The 18,310-nt window shown below is 50.3% G+C and overlaps 2 protein-coding genes across 2 annotated transcripts; both read left to right on the plus strand.

Annotated features, from left to right (window-relative positions):
* Positions 1 to 912: 912 nt before the first annotated feature.
* On the plus strand, positions 913 to 7,426 carry TTC24 (tetratricopeptide repeat domain 24). Its single transcript, XM_032260813.1, has 11 exons — positions 913 to 1,618; positions 1,785 to 1,988; positions 2,824 to 2,952; positions 3,117 to 3,229; positions 3,564 to 3,660; positions 4,049 to 4,068; positions 4,664 to 4,761; positions 4,910 to 5,020; positions 5,481 to 5,599; positions 5,715 to 5,811; positions 6,528 to 7,426. The coding sequence occupies exons 1-11, from the start codon at positions 913 to 915 to the stop codon at positions 6,607 to 6,609; spliced, it is 1,776 nt and encodes a 591-aa protein (XP_032116704.1). The 3' UTR covers positions 6,610 to 7,426.
* A 7,961-nt stretch (positions 7,427 to 15,387) lies between these two features.
* NAXE (NAD(P)HX epimerase) lies at positions 15,388 to 18,199 on the plus strand. Its single transcript, XM_032260657.1, has 6 exons — positions 15,388 to 15,858; positions 15,957 to 16,065; positions 16,221 to 16,331; positions 16,415 to 16,528; positions 17,303 to 17,450; positions 17,782 to 18,199. Exons 1-6 carry the CDS (start codon positions 15,620 to 15,622, stop codon positions 17,982 to 17,984), a joined length of 924 nt encoding a protein of 307 aa, XP_032116548.1. The 5' UTR covers positions 15,388 to 15,619; the 3' UTR covers positions 17,985 to 18,199.
* Positions 18,200 to 18,310: the final 111 nt, after the last annotated feature.

Below are 18,310 nucleotides of genomic sequence, written 5' to 3' on the forward strand. Positions count from 1 at the left end.
TGTGTGTGTGTGTGTGTGTGTGTGTGTGTGTGTGTGTGTGTGTGTGTTTTGAGACAGAGTTTCACTCTTGTTGCCCAGGTTGGAGTGCAATGGCACGATCTCAGCTCACTGCAACCTCCACCTCCAGATTCAAGCAATTCTTCTGCCTCAGCCTCCCGAGTAGCTGGGACTACAGGCACATGCCACCACGTCTGGCTAATTTTTGTATTTTTAGTAGAGATGGGGTTTTGCCATGTTGGCCAGGGTGGTCTCGAACTCCTGACCTCAGGTGATCTGCCCATCTTGGCCTCTCAAAGTGCTGGGATTACAGGTGTGAGCCACTGTGCCCCGCCTATTTGTTCATTCCAAAAACATTTGATTTGTGGTAACATATACATAACATACAGTTTACCATTTTAACCATATTAACATGAGCAGTTTGCTGGCATTAAGTACACTCACGTTATTGTGCAATCAACACAACCATCCATCTCCAGAACGTTTTCATCTCCTTCCATAAACATTTACTGATTATCTACTATGTGCCAGACCCTGCAAGATGCTCCATGTCTAGTAGTGGGGGGAAAGACAAGAAAGTCAGCAACTCTGACCCAGTGTGATAAGTGCTATAAAAGGCACAGGCATCCAGTGCCAGTGGAGTACCCAGTTGGTTGAGAAGAAGGTGCATTCTGAAGGAAGCTGTTACTTGAGCTGAGTCTTGAAGGAGGACTAAGAATTAGTCAGGACATTAGAGTGAGTGTGGATATGGTGCCCAGTGGGACAGAAGAAGCAAAGCAAGCGGTCAGAGAGAAATCCTTGAAACCCGGAGGGTCATGCTAGGGCAGGGGTAGAGCTGAATTCACCTAAGGGAGTCCTGCTCTAGAGGAAGACGAGGCTGACATGCTGACCCCTCTGTTCCCCTTTGTCAGCCCTATGTCTTCCCCCAGCCCTGAGGATGTGCCCCAGAGGCCTGAGCCCGAGCCCTCAGGCTCCAATAAGAAAAAGAAGAAAAGAAAGTGGCTGCAGCAGGAAGCCAGCATCCAAGCCCTCACCGAGGCTGGCCATGGCGCCCTTCAGGCTGGCCGGAACCATGAGGCCTTGACCAACTTCCAGAAGGCCTTCCTTCTGGCCTCCAAGGCCCCACAAACCAGGGACACCCCTGTGCTCCAGGCCTGCGCCTTCAACCTGGGGGCTGCCTATGTGGAGACGGGGGACCCAGCCAGAGGCCTCGAGCTGCTCCTGCAAGCTCAGCCTGAAGAGAAGGCACAGGGCAGGCATCATGGCGACCAGTGTTTCAACGTGGCTTTGGCCTACCATGCCCTCGGTGAGCTGCCTCAAGCTTTGGCCTGGTACCACAGGGCCGTGGGCCACTACCAGCCACAGGGTGACCAGGGAGAAGCCTGGGCGAAAATGGGAGCCTGCTACGAGGCTCTGGGACAGCCTGAGCTAGCAGCCCACTGCCTGCAGGAAGCAAGCCGGGCCTATGCCCAAGAGAGGCAGCCGCGGGCTGCAGCCCTGGCACTGGGGGCTGCGGCAGGATGTATGCTGAAGAGTGGGCGGCATGGGGTAGGGGAAGTTGTGAAGATGCTGGAGAAAAGCCGGAGGCTTGCAGAGACGAGCACTGAGAAGACACTGCTGGGTGAGACCTTCAGGCAGGGAAGGTGTGGGATCTGGGGAGACCCAGAGCCTGGTGATACTCTGAGGGCTGGGTTGAGGGGGGCCCCGGAGGAGTGGAGAAGGGCTAGACCAGTACAGCCTTATTTGTATCTGGTCTGGCTACCAGTGACCCTGGCTATGCCCTCTAGGGCACCTCTATAATGATCTAGGCCTGGGCTACTCCGAGCTCCAGCTGTTCCCGCTGGCTGTGGAGGCCTTCCTGCAGGCCCTGCCCCTGTGCTCGGTGCCAGGAGAGCAGGCCACGGTGCTAAGAAACCTCGGGATGGCCCACAACGCCCTTGGCAACTATCGGGAAGCTCAGGAGTTTCACCAGAAGGCTGCTGACCTGCATGGTGGGTGCCCGGGGCCAGGGAATGGGACTGGGACCAAGACCTTAGGAAGTAGTTCCAGCAGGGGCCCCAAGGCTTAAGGGTAGATGGCCCTTTGGGACCACTTATGGAGCCTGAAAGCCTAGAAGCAGTGGGGGAGAGCTGGGAGTGCAGGAGATGGGACAGCCAGACAGGACAGAGGGTTGTGGGCCCAGAGGCCAAGGCCTCAGGTTTGGGAAGGCAGCAGTGGGCAGGGGAAGGGTATTGGCTGGGAGAGGAGGCCTGAAGCGGAGTCCAGCCTCTCCGCTGACTGTGTGACATTCAGCAATCACTTTCACTCTCCAAGCTTCAGTTTCCACACTTACAAAAACTGGACCATTAACACCTGCCTTGACAGGTGACATTCAGGACTCACTTTCACTCTCCAAGCTTCAGTCTCCACACTTACAAAAACGGGACCATTAACACCTGCCTTGACAGGTGACATTCAGGACTCATTTTCACTCTCTGAGCCTCAGTTTCCACACTTACAGAAACAGGACCATGAACACCTGCCTTGACAGGTGACATTCAGGAATCATTTTCACTCTCCTAGCCTCAGTTTCCACACTTACAGAAACAGGACCATGAACACCTGCCTTGCCTGCATCTCAGGTTGTTGCCTGACTCAAACGAGCCAGGTGGAGGCGCTCAGACCAGAACCCAGTGCGGAAGGCTCAGGCCTCTTGGGTACATCTGGAGGTGTGCTGGGGCTGGGCACCGGGCCTCCTGGGAGCTCTGTCTTGGTTGCTGGGGGGCGGGGTCCTGATGTCCCAACAGCCAGAGTCCCCTCTGAGGATGGGGTGGGCTCTGCCATCAGGCTCTGTGGGGCAGCGGTGGGAGCAGGGCCGGAGCTTTGGCAGCCTGGCATTTGCAATGAGCCAGCTGGGGGACCACAAGGCCGCCAGAGACAACTACCTGCATGCCCTGCAGGCTGCCCGTGACTCTGGTAAGGGTGAGGGGGTGGGATGTGACTGGGGCAGTGGGGAAGGCTGAGGGTCCTAGGGGCTGGTGGGGAGGTAGATGGGGGGAAATGAAGGTAGGGAGTGCCTCTGGGGGGCAGGTCAGTGGGGTAGGGAGCCATGAAAGGACCTTCCAAGCTGTCTTTCTCAGGGGACATGAAGGGACAGTGGCAGGCCTGTGAGGGTCTGGGGGCTGCTGCAGCCAGGCTGGGGCAGTACGACCAGGCCGTGAAGTACTATAAGGAAGCACTGGCCCAGTGTCAGGTGAGACCCTTCATCCCAATTCCACCTCTCCCCTGCTATCCGCAGCTGACATTCCTGGCTTCACTCCTTGTCTTCTACCCACCACTCATTCAGTCATCAAACATGCACTGGACACAGTGTGCTAGGTCTTGGGATACTATTGTGAGAAAGAATCCATCACTGTCCACAGTTCTGGGCAGGTGGTGGCAGGATCCTGGAAAAGGCATGGGGATGGGTGGAAGAGGGGAAACAAAGCCTCCCTCCCTCCTCCTTTCCCTGTTTCCTTCTTCCCCAGCCCCTAGAGGACCACAAAGTCCAGGCATTCCCCATTACCCTATATCCACCCTCTTCCCAGAAGGAGCCAGATTCCGTGCGAGAACGGCTGGTGGCCAAGCTGGCAGACGCCGTGAGGATGCACTTGGCACAGGTAGGGCTGGTCCAGACACACCCTGGTGAGATGACGCCTGAGACAAGGAGATGGGGGTGGAGAGAGGCTACCCAGAGAAGGGGTTGGTGGCGAGCAGAGCCGATGTTCCCTGGGATGCTGCGCGCTTGGCCGCTCATCTGTGTTCATCCGCCCTGAGCCTACACATGATGTATCACTTTCCAGGGGTGGGACGTGGGTGGGGGGTTTTGGCACGTCTTCGACAGAAGGGCTGTTCCAGGGCTTTGGCTGAGCGGTAACAAGCCTTTTGGGTGAAGGCTAGGGGGTGCAATCAAGGATCCTAAGCTTCCTATGTGATGTGTAAGTGATTCAAGTTTCAAGTCCTTGACTGCAGTTCCCTAAATGGCCACATGATGGAGATGTGCTCCAAGAAAGTCCCTCTCTCCCGTCTTCAGGTCTCTGGGGTCATTTCTCCGTGGGTCTCCACCGTGTTCCTCCTTCCCGGTCTCTGCTTTAACCTGTTTCCACCTCCAGGTTTCTTTAAACAATTCGTTGTCTCTCCAACCGCCTCCTCCTTCACATTTTGAGACAACCCCAGAAAACCTCTTCCCACTCCAGGAATTGAAATTATACTTTAATATTTTATGTATTTAATAGGTTTTATACCCTTGCATTTTAAAGACCATATTTAAAGACACCATATTTAAAATATGCAAGCAAAATTAAATTAGCCTGGTATAGGCAGAGGATTGGATTGAGGGGTCAGATTACCTGGGTCCCAGCCAATGTCTGCCACTGACTTTCTGTGACTTTCCCATGTGAGTCCCCAGATGGGATGGTGTGGTCGCCAGACTCTGGCCAGGTCTGCTAGTCCCTAAGTCTGAATCCAAGCTTGAGCGTTACTAGCAGGAACCTTAATAGAACAAAGAGCCTCACTCCAGAATTATATTCTCAGAGACAAGCGGCACAGCTGGAATTGTCTCTATCACATAAGTCTCTGGAGGGAGCAACCACATAGCTCGAATGGCCTTTTTTTCAGACCTATTCCCTTTACTCCCTTTCATTCCCAGATCTCAGCTCCAGGAAGACCCCAGGCTCCAGGTGGGGCCAGCCAAGTGGAGGTGACCTCAGCAAAGGCAGGAAGCAGCGCAGCAGGTGCCCAGCACAGGTGAGGGCCGGGCGGTGCAGCAAGGATGCGTGCAGCCTCTGCAGGGTGTTGGGGGCTTCACAGTGGGGTAGGACCCCATGGGTACCCCCAGGGAGGAGGGGACTGGTGTCGCTCTGCCCAGCTGTGCCCTGGTTCCCTGCCCCTACAGATCTTCCAGTGGATGGGAAGACGAAGAGTTTGAAGAGGGCCACCAGGAGAAGAAAGAGGAGAGGTCGGCAAACGTTCCCACGAGGGCTCGGCCGGGGAGACTGGAGCATGAGTTGACGCAGGCTATTCCTGGCAGTGCCTCTCCTCACTGCAAGCGTGGCACTCCCATCCCCACCTGCTGCTTATGCCCATCCCACCATCCCCCCTTCCTGTTGTCTCTTCTCTGAGGCCTGGCACCACCCCTGACCCTGACTGTCCCAGCTCACAACTCCCAAACAGGCCTCCCCTGATTTCCGCTTGTCTCTCAAGGCCCTGGACCGTTTTCCCTGAACCTTTCCAGAACTGCCTCTTCCTTCCTGCTCTCATGGCTTTCCTAACTTCTAGAACTTTGCATCTTGGAGCACCAAGGTTTTGTTGAAGGCCTACTACATGCCCAACACGGCACCAGGTGCTGTTCTTACTCCAGCCTGCTACTCACTAGTCTCTTTCCCACAAAAACTTGCAACTCGGGGAGCAGAGTTCCTGTTGAGCTACTTGTTGAGCTGACCAGAATTTACCTGTCTCCTTTTCAGTTGTTTCCCTCCAGGCACAGTGAATCATTCCCACTGTCTAGCTTCTACTTGCCCCGTGTTCACCAAGCACACGCCCTGCAGAGGGACAGTCCTTGGCAAAGCCTCATGTATAGCGAGCAGTGCATCCCCTGACACCGCCCCAACTCCTGGTCCTTCTCCCAGAGCTTTTTTCCACCACGACAGTTCTTGGTGCACACAGGCCTGTGATGAGTGTGTCTGTCCTTCTCCATCTAGGTCCAGGACCCCGGGCCCAACTTCCATTAGTGGGTCCGGGCCCTCCCAGAGTGGAGAACCCTAGCTTCCTGGTACCCAATGGCCCTCAAGCCAATAGGCGGGTCCTTAGGGGAGAGAAGGAGGCCTGGAGAATAGCAAAGAAAGTAGATGTGACTTGGGATAATTTTTTTTTTTTGAGATGGAGTCTCGCTCTGTCGCCCAGGCTGGAGTGCAGTGGCGCGATCTCGGCTCACTGCAACCTCTGTCTCCTGGGTTCAAGTGATTCTCCTTCCTCAGCCTCCTGGGTAGCTGGGTTATAAGCACCTGCCACCATACCTAGCTAATTTTTGTATTTTTAGTAGAGATGGGGTTTCACCATGTTGGTCAGGCTGGTCTCAAACTCCTGACCTCGTGATCCACCTGCCTCAGCCTCCCAAAGCTCTGGGATTATAGGCATGAGCCACCGCGCCCAGCTGCCTTGGGATGATTTTAAAGGAACATGTCCACTGTTGGAGTTGGGGAAGTGGGGATCTCATGCTTGGGATATAGGACCCCGAGCCCTACTTTATCTTTGCCCTTAGCAATGTGAACAACCTTCACCCGGCTCTGAGAGCCTGGGGTACGACCTGCTTCCCGAATGGCCCAATGGTAGGCCCCAGTGAAAGACAGGGGGCTGCAGAATGCGGGGATACGAAGCTTAAGCCAACTCCCTCCTCTGGAGCCCACCACCAGAGGTAAGGGCCAAATAGGGCAGAGGAAAGCTGAAGCCAGGGCAGGCTGCCTCCTGCTGTCTCCCCAGTCACCCCCAGGCAAGCCCCTCCCTGTCTCCTTCAGGTCATCCACGTGGCCTACAGAAAGCCTCAGCAGGAGCCACCAGAGGAGACCCACGGAGTCAGGCATCTGCATGATCCTGTGATGTCCCCTGCAGCCGCAGCCCTCATCTCTGCAGCACCTGCCCACCACACACACACTAGGGGGTCCTGGGGACCAAGCCTCTTCCCAGTTGCTCAACCCTGCAGGGATGTGAAACATAACTCATCCAGTGGACTCCTGAGGAGCCTGGCCAAGGGCTTTGCTGGCTCAGCCCTGAGAGGCTCTGTTTGGGATTTTTGGACTCCCTAGGTAAAAGAAAAAAGGAAAATGGATGGCAAATTCCCTTTGTCTTTCTGGATCCAAATCTCACAAGTGCCAGGAGCCTGGCAGTTCTAGAAACTGACTTCGTGGTCAAGTAGCTTTGGAGTCACTGTCTCCAGACCCTCATTTCTGCATATGGGAAATGAGGATATAATACTACAGAAGATACACCTTACCAACCGATGCACCCCACTTCCTCTGTGAAACACAGGGGATGCTGGGCGCAGGCCTAGACTAGCCTGTAGCCTGTAGGACAGTTCCTTCCAGAAGCCACAGGAACAGTGATGTGATGTACCATTTCCCGAGCACTTAGCTCACGCCCCACCCTATTCTAGGTGCTTCACAAGTGTATTCTCCTCTAATCCTCACAACAGATATATGACGTGCTATTATCATCCCCTTTCACAAATGAGGAACAGCGGGCACAAAGCTTCAGTAGTCTGAATTCCCAGGTCACATAACTAGTACGTAGAGAAGCTGGGACTCACACCTAGGCAGTGAGCACTTTCTAGAATGCTGTGCAGTTCCACCTCCCCAGCTAAGCCCTCACTTACTCAGAGTCAGTTGTGATTTAATACCAAGTGTGTTTATACCCGTTGTATGTGTTCTTGTGATTTGTAATTTAATTAAATACTATATACATTGATGAACAGGCCAGGCGAGGTGACTCACCCCTGTAATCCTAGCACTTTGGGAGGCCAAGGTAGAAGGATTGCTTGAGCCCAGGAGTTTGAGACCACCCTGGGCAACATAGTGAGAACTCCATCTCAATGTAAAAGAAAATTTATCTTTTTTCTTTTTTTTTTTTTGAGACGGAGTTTCACTCATGTTACCCAGGCTGGAGTGCAATGGCGCGATCTCGGCTCACCGCAACCTCCGCCTCCTGGGTTCAGGCAATTCTCCTGCCTCAGCCTCCTGAGTAGCTGGGATTACAGGCACGCACCACCATGCCCAGCTAATTTTTTGTATTTTTAGTAGAGACGGGGTTTCACCATGTTAACCAGGATGGTCTCGATCTCTTGACCTCGTAATCCACTGCCTTGGCCTCCCAAAGTGCTGGGATTACAGGCTTATCTTTTTTCTTGAAAAAAAATAAATAAATAGAGAACTAAGAGTGGGAAAACAAACACAGTTTCTATAAAAACTAAGTTGGGCCGGGCGCGGTGGCTCAAGCCTGTAATCCCAGCACTTTGGGAGGCCGAGGCGGGTGGATCATGAGGTCAAGAGATCGAGACCATCCTGGTCAACATGGTGAAACCCCGTCTCTACTAAAAATACAAAAAATTAGCTGGGCATGGTGGTGCGTGCCTGTAATCCCAGCTACTCAGGAGGCTGAGGCAGGAGAATTGCCTGAACCAAGGAGGCGGAGGTTGCGGTGAGCCGAGATCACGCCATTGCACTCCAGCCTGGGTAACAAGAGTGAAACTCCGTCTCAAAAAAAAAAAAAAAAAAACTAAGTTGGATCCTTAGAAGACTCAACTAAGGTAAATTACTTATTCTTTATTGTTCTTATTCCTTTTATTCCAGTGATGGAGAAATAAGGGAGTTTATTTATTTATTGAGACAGAGCCTCGCTCTGTTGCTCAGGCTGGTGTGCAGTGGCACAATCACATCTAACTGCAACCTCAACCCCTGGGATCAAGTGATCCTCCCACCTCAGCCTCCTGCTAGGACTACAGGCGCACCACCATGCTAGGCTAATTAAAAAAAAAAATGTATAGAGCCAGGGTCTCACTATGTTGCCCAGGCTGGTCTCAAACTTCGGGGCTCAAGCCGTCTTCCCACTTCAGCATCCCAAAATGTTAGGATTACAGTGTGAGCCACTGTCCCCAGCCTGTGAGTTACTTTATTTAAATTTGTTTATTTATTTATTTGAGACAGAAACTTGCTCTGTTGCCCATGCTGGAGTGCAGTGGCACGATCTCAGCTCACTGCAACCTCCGCCTCTTGGGTTCAAGTGATTCTCCTGCTTCAGCCTCTCGAACAGCTGGGATTACAGGTGCATGCCACCACACCCGGCTAATTTTTGTATTTTTAGTAGAGACCGGGTTTCCCCATATTGGCCAGGCTGGTCTCAAACTCCTGGCCTCAGGTGATCTGCCCACCTCAGCCTCCCAAAGTGCTGGGTTTACAGGCATCAGCCACTGTGCCTGATTTCTGAGAGTTACTTAAAAAGCTGCTGTATGCATTGGAACTGAATCATTAAAAAAAAAAAAAAAAAAAAAAAAAAGCTGCTGTGGGCTGGGCATGGTAGCTTATGCCTGTAATCCCAGCGCTTTGGGAGGCCAAGGTGGGTGGATCACTTGAGGCCAGAAGTTCAAGACCAGCCTGGCCAACATAGTGAAACTCCATCTCTATTAAAAATACAAAAAATTAGCTGGTATGGTGGTGTGTGCCTATAATCTCAGCTACTCAGGAGGCTGAAGCAGGAGAATTCACTTGAATCCAGGAGGCAGAGGTTGCAGTGAGCTGAGATCATGCCTCTACACTACAGCCTGGGTGATAGAGTGAGACTCTGTCTCAAAAGAAAAGATCAAAGCTGCTATGGAATTAGATGTGAGCAATGAGATTATTACAAATTGGGGGAATAATCATAAAAATGTAAATTCTACACTCAAGATTGCTTCAAATATGCCATTAATTTTTAAGTTTTGCCTTAAGGAAGCAAACTGGAAATTGCTGTGATATATAACTGGTGAGGTTTATACCAGAAAGAAGATGAGGAACTCCAATCACTGGCCCCATCCTCAAAGAAAAGACCCTGGCCACATTTTGACAGATGGAAATTTAATGTATATTTTAAAGCTGAAATAAAATAATCCACTCCTGATAATGTCAGATAAGAGAATGTAGGGAAGGCAAAACTTTACCTCTACCCTCTTAGGGTCTCTGGCTGGGACAGAGAATTAAATTGAAATAAAACAGATTAACAAGAGAAAACACACAGATTTACTTAATATAAATTTTATGTGACACAGGAGCCCTCATAAAGCAATGAAGACCCAAAGACAGAAAACCTAAATGTTTTATACTAGGTTGAACAAAGACGCAACTGTGGAAAAGCAGCTAAAATATATGGGGAGGCCGGGCTCAGGGGCTCATGCCTGTAATCTAGCACTTTGGGAGGCCAAGGTGGGTGCATCGCTTGAGCCCAGGAGTTTGAGACCAACTTGGGCAACATGGTGAGACCCAGTCTCTACAAAAAGTACAAAAATTAGCCAGGTTTGGTGGCACACACCTGTAGTCCCAGCTACTAGGGAGGCTGATGCAGGAGAATTGCTTGAGCCCAGGAGGCAGAGGTTGCAGTGAGCCAAGATCATGCCATTGCACTCCAGCCTGGGTGACAGAGTGAGACTGTTTCCAAAAAAATAATTAAAATAAAATATATGGGGAGGCTAAAGGAAGATAAGAGACATTTTAACAAGGTGTGTTTGTACAGACTTCTCTTGGCTTCAACTCCCTGTCTCTGGTGATGAGAATGCTTCTTTCCTCCTGGAGGAAGGCATTGTTCCCATGGGAGTTTTGTTTCCTGCTTTCAGGAAGAAAGGGGGAGATTACAGCACTCTTCTTATACTGTTTTTCTTTTTCTTTTTTTGGAGATGAAGTCTGGCTGTGTCACCCAGGCTGGAATGCAGTGGCACAATCTCTGCTCACTGCAACCTTTGTCTCCTGGGTTCAAGCAATTCTCCTGCCTCAGCCTCCCAAGTAGCTAAGATTACATGGCGCTCACCACCATACCCAGCTAATTTTTATATTTTTAGTAGGGGCAAGGTTTCACCATGTTAGTCAGGCTGGTCTCAAACTCCTGACCTCAAGTGATCCACCTGCCTCAGCCTCCTGAAGTGCTGGGATTACAGGCGTGAGCCACTGCACCCAGCCTACTTACTGTTTTTCCAATGCCTTTATCTCAAATAATTGTTATGCCAAAATGGCATATTTTGAGGTGGCATATTCTACCACCCTTCAAGGGCTTCTACTCTATGGTCAACTACTTCACAAGATCTTGAGGATTCATTAAAATATTTGTAGGGGACCTACTATGCGCTAGGCAAGATACCAGGTGGTAGAGACACAACTGATAATCTTCCTTATTTGAATGGAGCTTATTATCTTCTCAGGTCAAAAGGTTTTGATTAGGATGTAGGTTCACCAGCCATAACAAAGGCCAATATAACAGTGCCTTTAAACAGAGAGAACTTTCCTTCTCATATAAGCAGCCCAGGGCTGATATGGTAGCTCCATGGAGCTTGGGTATCTAGACAGCATGCCCTGCCATTCTTAACAAAAGATTTCCGTTTCATGGTCTTAAATAGCTGCTTTAGATGCTTTCGATGCTTTAGCTCCAGCATCAAACCTTCATTCCAGTCAGTAAGAGGAAAAGAGAAAGTGGGAGGAAACATTTTCTTAAAGGGAATCACATACATCACTTTAGCTTATGTCACATTGGTCAGAATTTAGTTACATGGCCATGTCTAGCTGCTGCAAGGGAAATGTAGTGTTTAGCTGGGCAGCCACATGGCCGGATGAAAGTCAGGGATCTGTTACCTAAGGAAGAAAGGTGAATGGGTTATGAGGGGCCAATAGCAAGCAGCACCTGGCCCACAGGAATATTGCTCTTGGGTCAGGCTAGCTCACTATCAACGATCACTGGCTCTACCACCTGACAGCTAACATGTGTTAGGAAAATGACTTCATATCTTTGCTACTCAATTTTCTCATCTGTAACATGAGGATTAAAATACATAATAGGATTGATGGGATTAAATTAGATAATATATGCAAAGCATCTGGAACTCAGCAGGTGCTCAATCCACATGTCCTTCCTGAACTGGTTTTGAAAGCATTTCCAAAGAAAATTTCAAAGTCTGAATGGCAGGAACAAGATGGACTCTATCCTGGGCACCGCCTTCCTGGTTTGTTTTTTTCGCAGTCCTTATTTAGTTGTTTTATAAATTCTGGGTGGGTGTGGTGTTATTTAGAGTTATATAATAACTTTTGTTTTGTTATTTTAGAGTTGCATCTCATCAGAATGAAGTCATCAGTGACAACACTTTATTTACATTATATTTCTGCATTTGTTGAAGCAGTTTGGTGTAGAATAATGCTTGAATGCAGACCTAACTCAGGCTGCTTGGATCCCAACACCACCAAGGGCTATCACTGTATTACTGGGCATGTCATTCAACCTCAGGTTTCAGTTTTCTCATCTGTAAAATGGGAATAACAGTAGCATTGCCGTGACAATTAAATGAAATGATTGATGTTAGCATCTGGCACATATAAGGGCTTAAAAATGTTATCAGTGTCAAAGAAACACTTCACGTTGTGTTTTAGAAATGACTTTTCTGAATTGCCAAATTTATTTTCAAAAACAGACACATAGGGAGTCTTAAATAACATGTAAAAGTGAAGCCACTTATATTCTGGTGAAGTTAGAAGATAAAGTTAATGAGGTCTTAGATAAGATTATCCTATTGTACATGGGTGTGTACATTAGTTTAGTGAACTTCATTTCCCACCATAATCACAGTCTGACCAATTCAGTTTCCCACAACGAACATATAAAACAAGCATAGCGGCCGGGCGCGGTGGCTCAAGCCTGTAATCCCAGCACTTTGGGAGGCCAAAGCGGGTGGATCACGAGGTCAAGAGATCGAGACCATCCTGGTCAACATGGTGAAACCCCATCTCTACTAAAAATACACAAAAATTAACTGGGCATGGTGGTGCATGCCTGTAATCCCAGCTACTCAGGAGGCTGAGGCAGGAGAATTGCCTGAACCCAGGAGGCGGAGGTTGCGGTGAGCCGAGATCATGCCATTGCACTCCAGCCTGGGTAACATGAGTGAAACTCCGTCTCAAAAAAAAAAAAAAAAAAAAACAAGCATAGCTTGAGGCCAAGAGCACATAGGGTACATCCCATTGGAGATAATAAACCTCTTATAATTAAAAAGGAGGCTATCAGAAGATTAAAGCAGGAGGAGTTCTTGCTTTTTGTTGTGAACTAACCAGAAATGCATTTCATGATACAGAATAAGAATTAATGCAGCATAAAAAGACCTTGGCTGGGTGTCATGGCTCATGCCTGTAATCCAGCACTTTGGGAAGCTGGGGCAAGAGGATAGCTTGAGCCCAGGAGTTTAGGACCAGCCTGGGTAACATAGTGAGACCTAGTTTCTTCTTCTCCTTTTTTTTTTTTTTTTTGAGACAAGGGAGTCTTGCTCTGTCGCCCAGGCTGGAGTGCACTTGTGCAATCCCAGCTAACTGCAACCTCCATCTCCCGGGTTCAAGCGATTCACCCGCGTCAGCCTCCCAAGTAGCTGGGACTACAGGTGCCTGCAACCCCATAAAAATGTTTATATTTTTAGTAGAGGTAGCATGCAGTGGGGAGATCCCATAAGTGCCGAGGCAGGAGCAAAAGGCCTCAGCTTATTTCCAAATAAATAATGAAGAAGAAAGTAACTAGAAATATAACTGAAGTACTTATTAGTTATTCATATGTGATCTTAGTTATTCATAGGTGATCTTAATTCTTTTACTAACGCCTCCCAGGTCAGAAGTGTGAACCTGGGGTGACTTTGTGAAATGAATGACACTAAGGCTACTGGAGGGCGCTTCAGCCGTGTGGCAGCACACAGCCTGTGTGAAAGGGCCTGCTGTTTAGTCAGCTAATGAAGGAGATGTCCAAAATGGCCTCGACATCTTCCTGGGGAAGTTTGGAGAAAACTCTGCCTCTCCAAGCTCTTGTGATAGGCCTGACGGCTGTCAGGTACACCCGCAAACATCCGGGGGCTTAACTGTTTCTATGAGATGCCGTGCTTCAGTGGTCACATTCCATGTCTACTCTTATGTTCTACTTCTGAACCTGGTTCCTTTTGTCTTAGAAAAGATAATCAGTAATAGTAATATAAATCTTAATGTTTTCATTCTTTCTTGATAAGCATGGAAAAAGTGCTGATGCATTATGCTCCTTACCTCAATTCGGCTGCCAGAAATTCCTGAGCCCCTACCTGAATGACACATGATGTACTTGACCCTATCACTGCCCCCAGTCACCGACCACCAAGGCCACGCCCTACCTACCCTGCCCCCAGATTTGCAACTCAATAAAAGTGAGAGTGTCCCAGCCTTTGGGGCCACTGCTGGTCTTGGAGATTTGGGTAGCAGTGGACCCCTGGGTCCAAACTCTCTTTTCTCTATCTTTGTATCTTGTGTCTTTTATTTCTACAATTTCTCGTCTCTGCACCAGCCCAGAGCAGCTCACAGAACCCTGTAGGGCTGGACCCTACAGTGGTATTTCACCATGTTGGCCAGGCTGGTCTTGAACTCCTGACCTCAAATGATCCACCCACCTTGGCCTCCCAAAGTGCTGCGATTACAGGCATGAGCCATCTTGCCCTGCTGAGACCTCGTTTCTACAAAAAAATATGAAAATTAGTCGGGTGTGGTGGTGTGTGCCTGTAGTCCCAGTCACTGGGGAGGCTGAGGCTGGAGATTACTTGATCCCAGAGGTCCAGGCTGCAGTGAGCCATGATCAGGTGGCTGCACTGCAGCCTGAGTGACAGAGCAAGACCCTGTCTAACAAACAAAAAACACCTTCCCTTTACCTGTGTCTTAGCTTGGGCTGTCATAATAAAATATCATTGGTGAAAACACAAAAAAAAAAAGAAAGAAAGAAAGAAAAAAAGATAAAATATCATAGACTGGATGCTCAAACAAATTAATTTTCTCACAGTTCTGGGGACCGGAAGTCAGATCAGGGTTCCAGTATGGTGACAGAGAAGAGGGGCAGGGAGAGGTGGGGAGGGGAAGAAAGTCTTATAAGGGTACTAATTCTACCAGACCAGGGCCTACCCCTTATACCCCAACCAATGCTAACCACCTCCCAACCACCCTGTCTCCAAATACCAACACATTAGGGGTTACGGCTTCAACATATGAATTTGGGAGGGGGGAAGAGGACACAAACATTGAGTCCATAGCAGTCTGGATAATTATCTTTATCTTAGGGCCTTAATAGCAACTGGTTTGTTATTCTCCAATCTTTCCCCCTAACCATGCACAAGTATGTTTGCATTCTCAAAACCTCTCGGATAAACTCTACTCCTCTCAAGATTTCTAGTGTAACATCGTCGTGACCTGGAGCCTATGGTTTCAACTACATTTTAAACCATAGCTTCCCCAACCTATTTAAGGTTTATAATTTTCTATTTTCGTAGCTATTATCTCGGTAAAGGAGGTAAGTATGACTAGGGAAGTACTGCGTGATATCCTGGTAAAACAGAGGCAGGGGAAGCTAATGTAGTGGAGAGGGGGTCTGAGCTACACAGAACGCTCGGCGGTGTAAATAAGAGCAGTAGCTTAATTTCCGTACCAGGTACCACGCCCCCTGCGACGGCTTTGCAGGCTTCAGCATCTGTGAAGTATGTACTTGTTTCCTGTTGCATACGCGAGAAACTAACACCAACAGTGTCCACATTCACTCAGCCACTAAGCAGTGGGGCAGGAATCGAGGCTAACCGCTACGCCACACAGCTTTCTCAGAGTTACAAAACCAGCACTTATTATCAAAGGGCGGCTGGGAGCAAGGCATTTCAGCGTATCTGGAAATGTGTGGCAATTTGTAAACGCTCCCGAGGAGACCTGAGATCCTGGCTGTAAGGTAAGCTGAGCCGGGTGGGAACGGTTCCCCGACCCAAGCCCTGCTAGAGCCCGGAGCCTCCAGCCCCGGGCCGCTTCCGGAACCCGTGCGTGCTGGCCTGGCCACTCCGGGGGCGGGGCGAGCGCCGCGCATGCGCCGGGGTTGGACCGCGCCGGGCCGGGCTGGGGGCGCGCGCTCTGTGAGCTGGATGTCCGGGCTGCGGGCGCTGCTGGGGATCGGGCTGCTGGTTGCCGGCTCGCGCCTGCAGCGGATCGCAACCCAGACCAGCGCCTGCCGCTCGGGACCGACCTGTTGGGGACCACAGCGGCTGAACTCGGGTGTCCGCTGGAACTCAGAGGTCATGGCGAGCACGGCGGTGAAGTACCTGAGGTAGGCGCGGGTCTCGGGTGGGCGGGGCCTGGGGCGGCCGGGCCACCTGTGCGACGGAGAACACGAGGGGCGGGACTCAGTCCGCGGGTTTTTCTCAGCCAGGAGGAGGCCCAGGCCGTGGACCAGGAGCTATTTAACGAGTACCAGTTCAGCGTGGACCAACTTATGGAGCTGGCCGGGCTGAGCTGTGCCACAGCCATCGCCAAGGTCAGTGGCACAGCTCTCGACCTTTGGGAGCATCCAGGGAGGAGTCTCTGTCCCAGGCCCTGGGCCTAGGCACAAAGTGGTGGGAGAGACAGCTGGGCCAATCTGGTCTGTTACTGCCTGAAACCCCGCTGAACCACCCTTGACTCTGCCTTCAGGCATATCCCCCCACGTCCATGTCCAGAAGCCCCCCTACTGTCCTGGTCATCTGTGGCCCGGGGAATAATGGAGGAGATGGTCTGGTCTGCGCTCGACACCTCAAACTCTTTGTGAGTATGCCGGGCCAGGCTGTGGGGGAGGGTGTGAGGGCTCTGGGATCTGGGTTCGAATTACCATTTTCCTTTCTTCCTAGGGCTACCAGCCAACCATCTATTACCCCAAAAGGCCTAACAAGCCCCTCTTCACTGCGTTGGTGACCCAGTGTCAGAAAATGGACATCCCTTTCCTTGGGGAGATGCCCTCAGAGGTAGGTGGCTCCAGTTTAATACCTCATCTCCCAGTAACCACTGCCTGTGCTCTGCCCTTCCTTCATGTTTCCAGGCTGAGCTCATTTTAGTGCCTGGTACAGAAGATGCCTAAAGGATGCTATTTGAATAAATGTGTAAGAGCCTTCTCCTTCACAAAGTGTGCTCCATGACTCTCCCACACCACCTTCTTCCCCCCCCCCCCCCCACAAACTCACTGCTTAGTATCACAGAACCACAATACCTTCTCTAAAGCTTCCTTCCCCTTTCATCTCTCTGGTCCCTCCTTCCACTCTAGTCAGACCCTCTTGCCCTAGCATGCAGTCAACACATGATCTGCCCCTCAGGGGCTGGAGTGGCTGCCCTATCTGAAACTCTTTCTGCAGATGCATGGATTAAGGGATGGGAAATTGAATAATTTTTTTCCTTAACCCATTTTACAGATGAAGATACTGAGGCACAGAGAAGTGGTTTGCCTAGTCACTGAATTGGATCATGGCAGAGCTAAAACCAGAATCTGGCTCTCTTGACTCCATCTCAGGCTATCCCACCCTGTAGCCATCCCAGTGGCAGGCAGGCACCCAGAACAAAAACTGTCTGGACTCAGTTTGGTCTGAATCAGTGACCAACTCACACTTTCTCTAGGCCTCAGGCTACCCTCTTAATGGGATACAATACTTGTGCCTCTGTGAATGGTCCGCAGGTGCAGAGGACAGCCTCTCTAGTTAAGGCTGTGCAGTTGCTGGCTCTGACATCCTTTTTCTGCTCCACCACAGCCCATGGTGATTGATGAACTGTATGAGCTGGTGGTGGATGCCATCTTTGGCTTCAGCTTCAAAGGTGATGTTCGGGAACCGTTCCACAGCATCCTGAGTGTCCTGAAGGGACTCACCGTGCCCATTGCCAGCATCGACATTCCCTCAGGTGCTGGGACCCAGAAGGTGGGGTGGGAATGGGTGGAGATTGGGGCCCTACCCTCCTGATTTTTGCCCAGACAGGTCTAAAATAATATGACTATAGAGGGGCAGAACATAGCTTTCTGGACCCCCATCAGGGACGGGGAATGGCATTCAGAAGTCCCCTTTACATGTTGGGCCCATGAAGAGACCACGGCCCAAGAGTACGTGGAGCTTGCAGGATAAGAGCTCCTTAGGTGGGAACTGAGAGGACTTCTCACTTCTCTGGGACTAGGGTAAAATAAGGTGTAGAAGGGGCCAGGACATCTGGCCTCTTCCTGACCACCACCCTTTTTCAGGATGGGACGTGGAGAAGGGAAACCCTGCAGGGATCCAGCCAGACTTGCTCATCTCCCTTACGGCACCCAAAAAATCTGCAACCCAGTTTACTGGTCGCTACCATTACCTGGGGGGTCGTTTCGTGCCACCTGCTCTGGAAAAGAAGTACCAGCTGAACCTGCCACCCTACCCTGACACCGAGTGTGTCTATCGTCTGCAGTGAGGGAAGGTGGGTGGGTATGCTTCCCAATAAAGACTTAGAGCCCCTCTCTTCCGGAACTGTGGAGTCCTGGGAGCTCCTCTGGCAATAAAGGTCAGTAAGTGGTGGAAGTCAGAGAGCAACCCTGGGGATTGGGTGCCATCTCTCCAGGGGTAACACAACAGGCAAGAGATTGCCATGGTATTTGGGAACAATGAAAGTTGACTGTCAGATGCCAAGTGAGTTATGCTGTCCTTTACACAATTCTTATTCATTTGAGAAACAGATAGGGAGCTACTTCCACTTATCAGTGTAGCAAGACTACAAGGAGGTTAACAGAAGGAATTTCT

This window comes from Sapajus apella, unplaced genomic scaffold (assembly GCF_009761245.1).
Source record: "Sapajus apella isolate SASKATOON/1434 unplaced genomic scaffold, GSC_monkey_1.0 scaffold119, whole genome shotgun sequence".
NCBI lineage: Eukaryota > Metazoa > Chordata > Mammalia > Primates > Cebidae > Sapajus > Sapajus apella.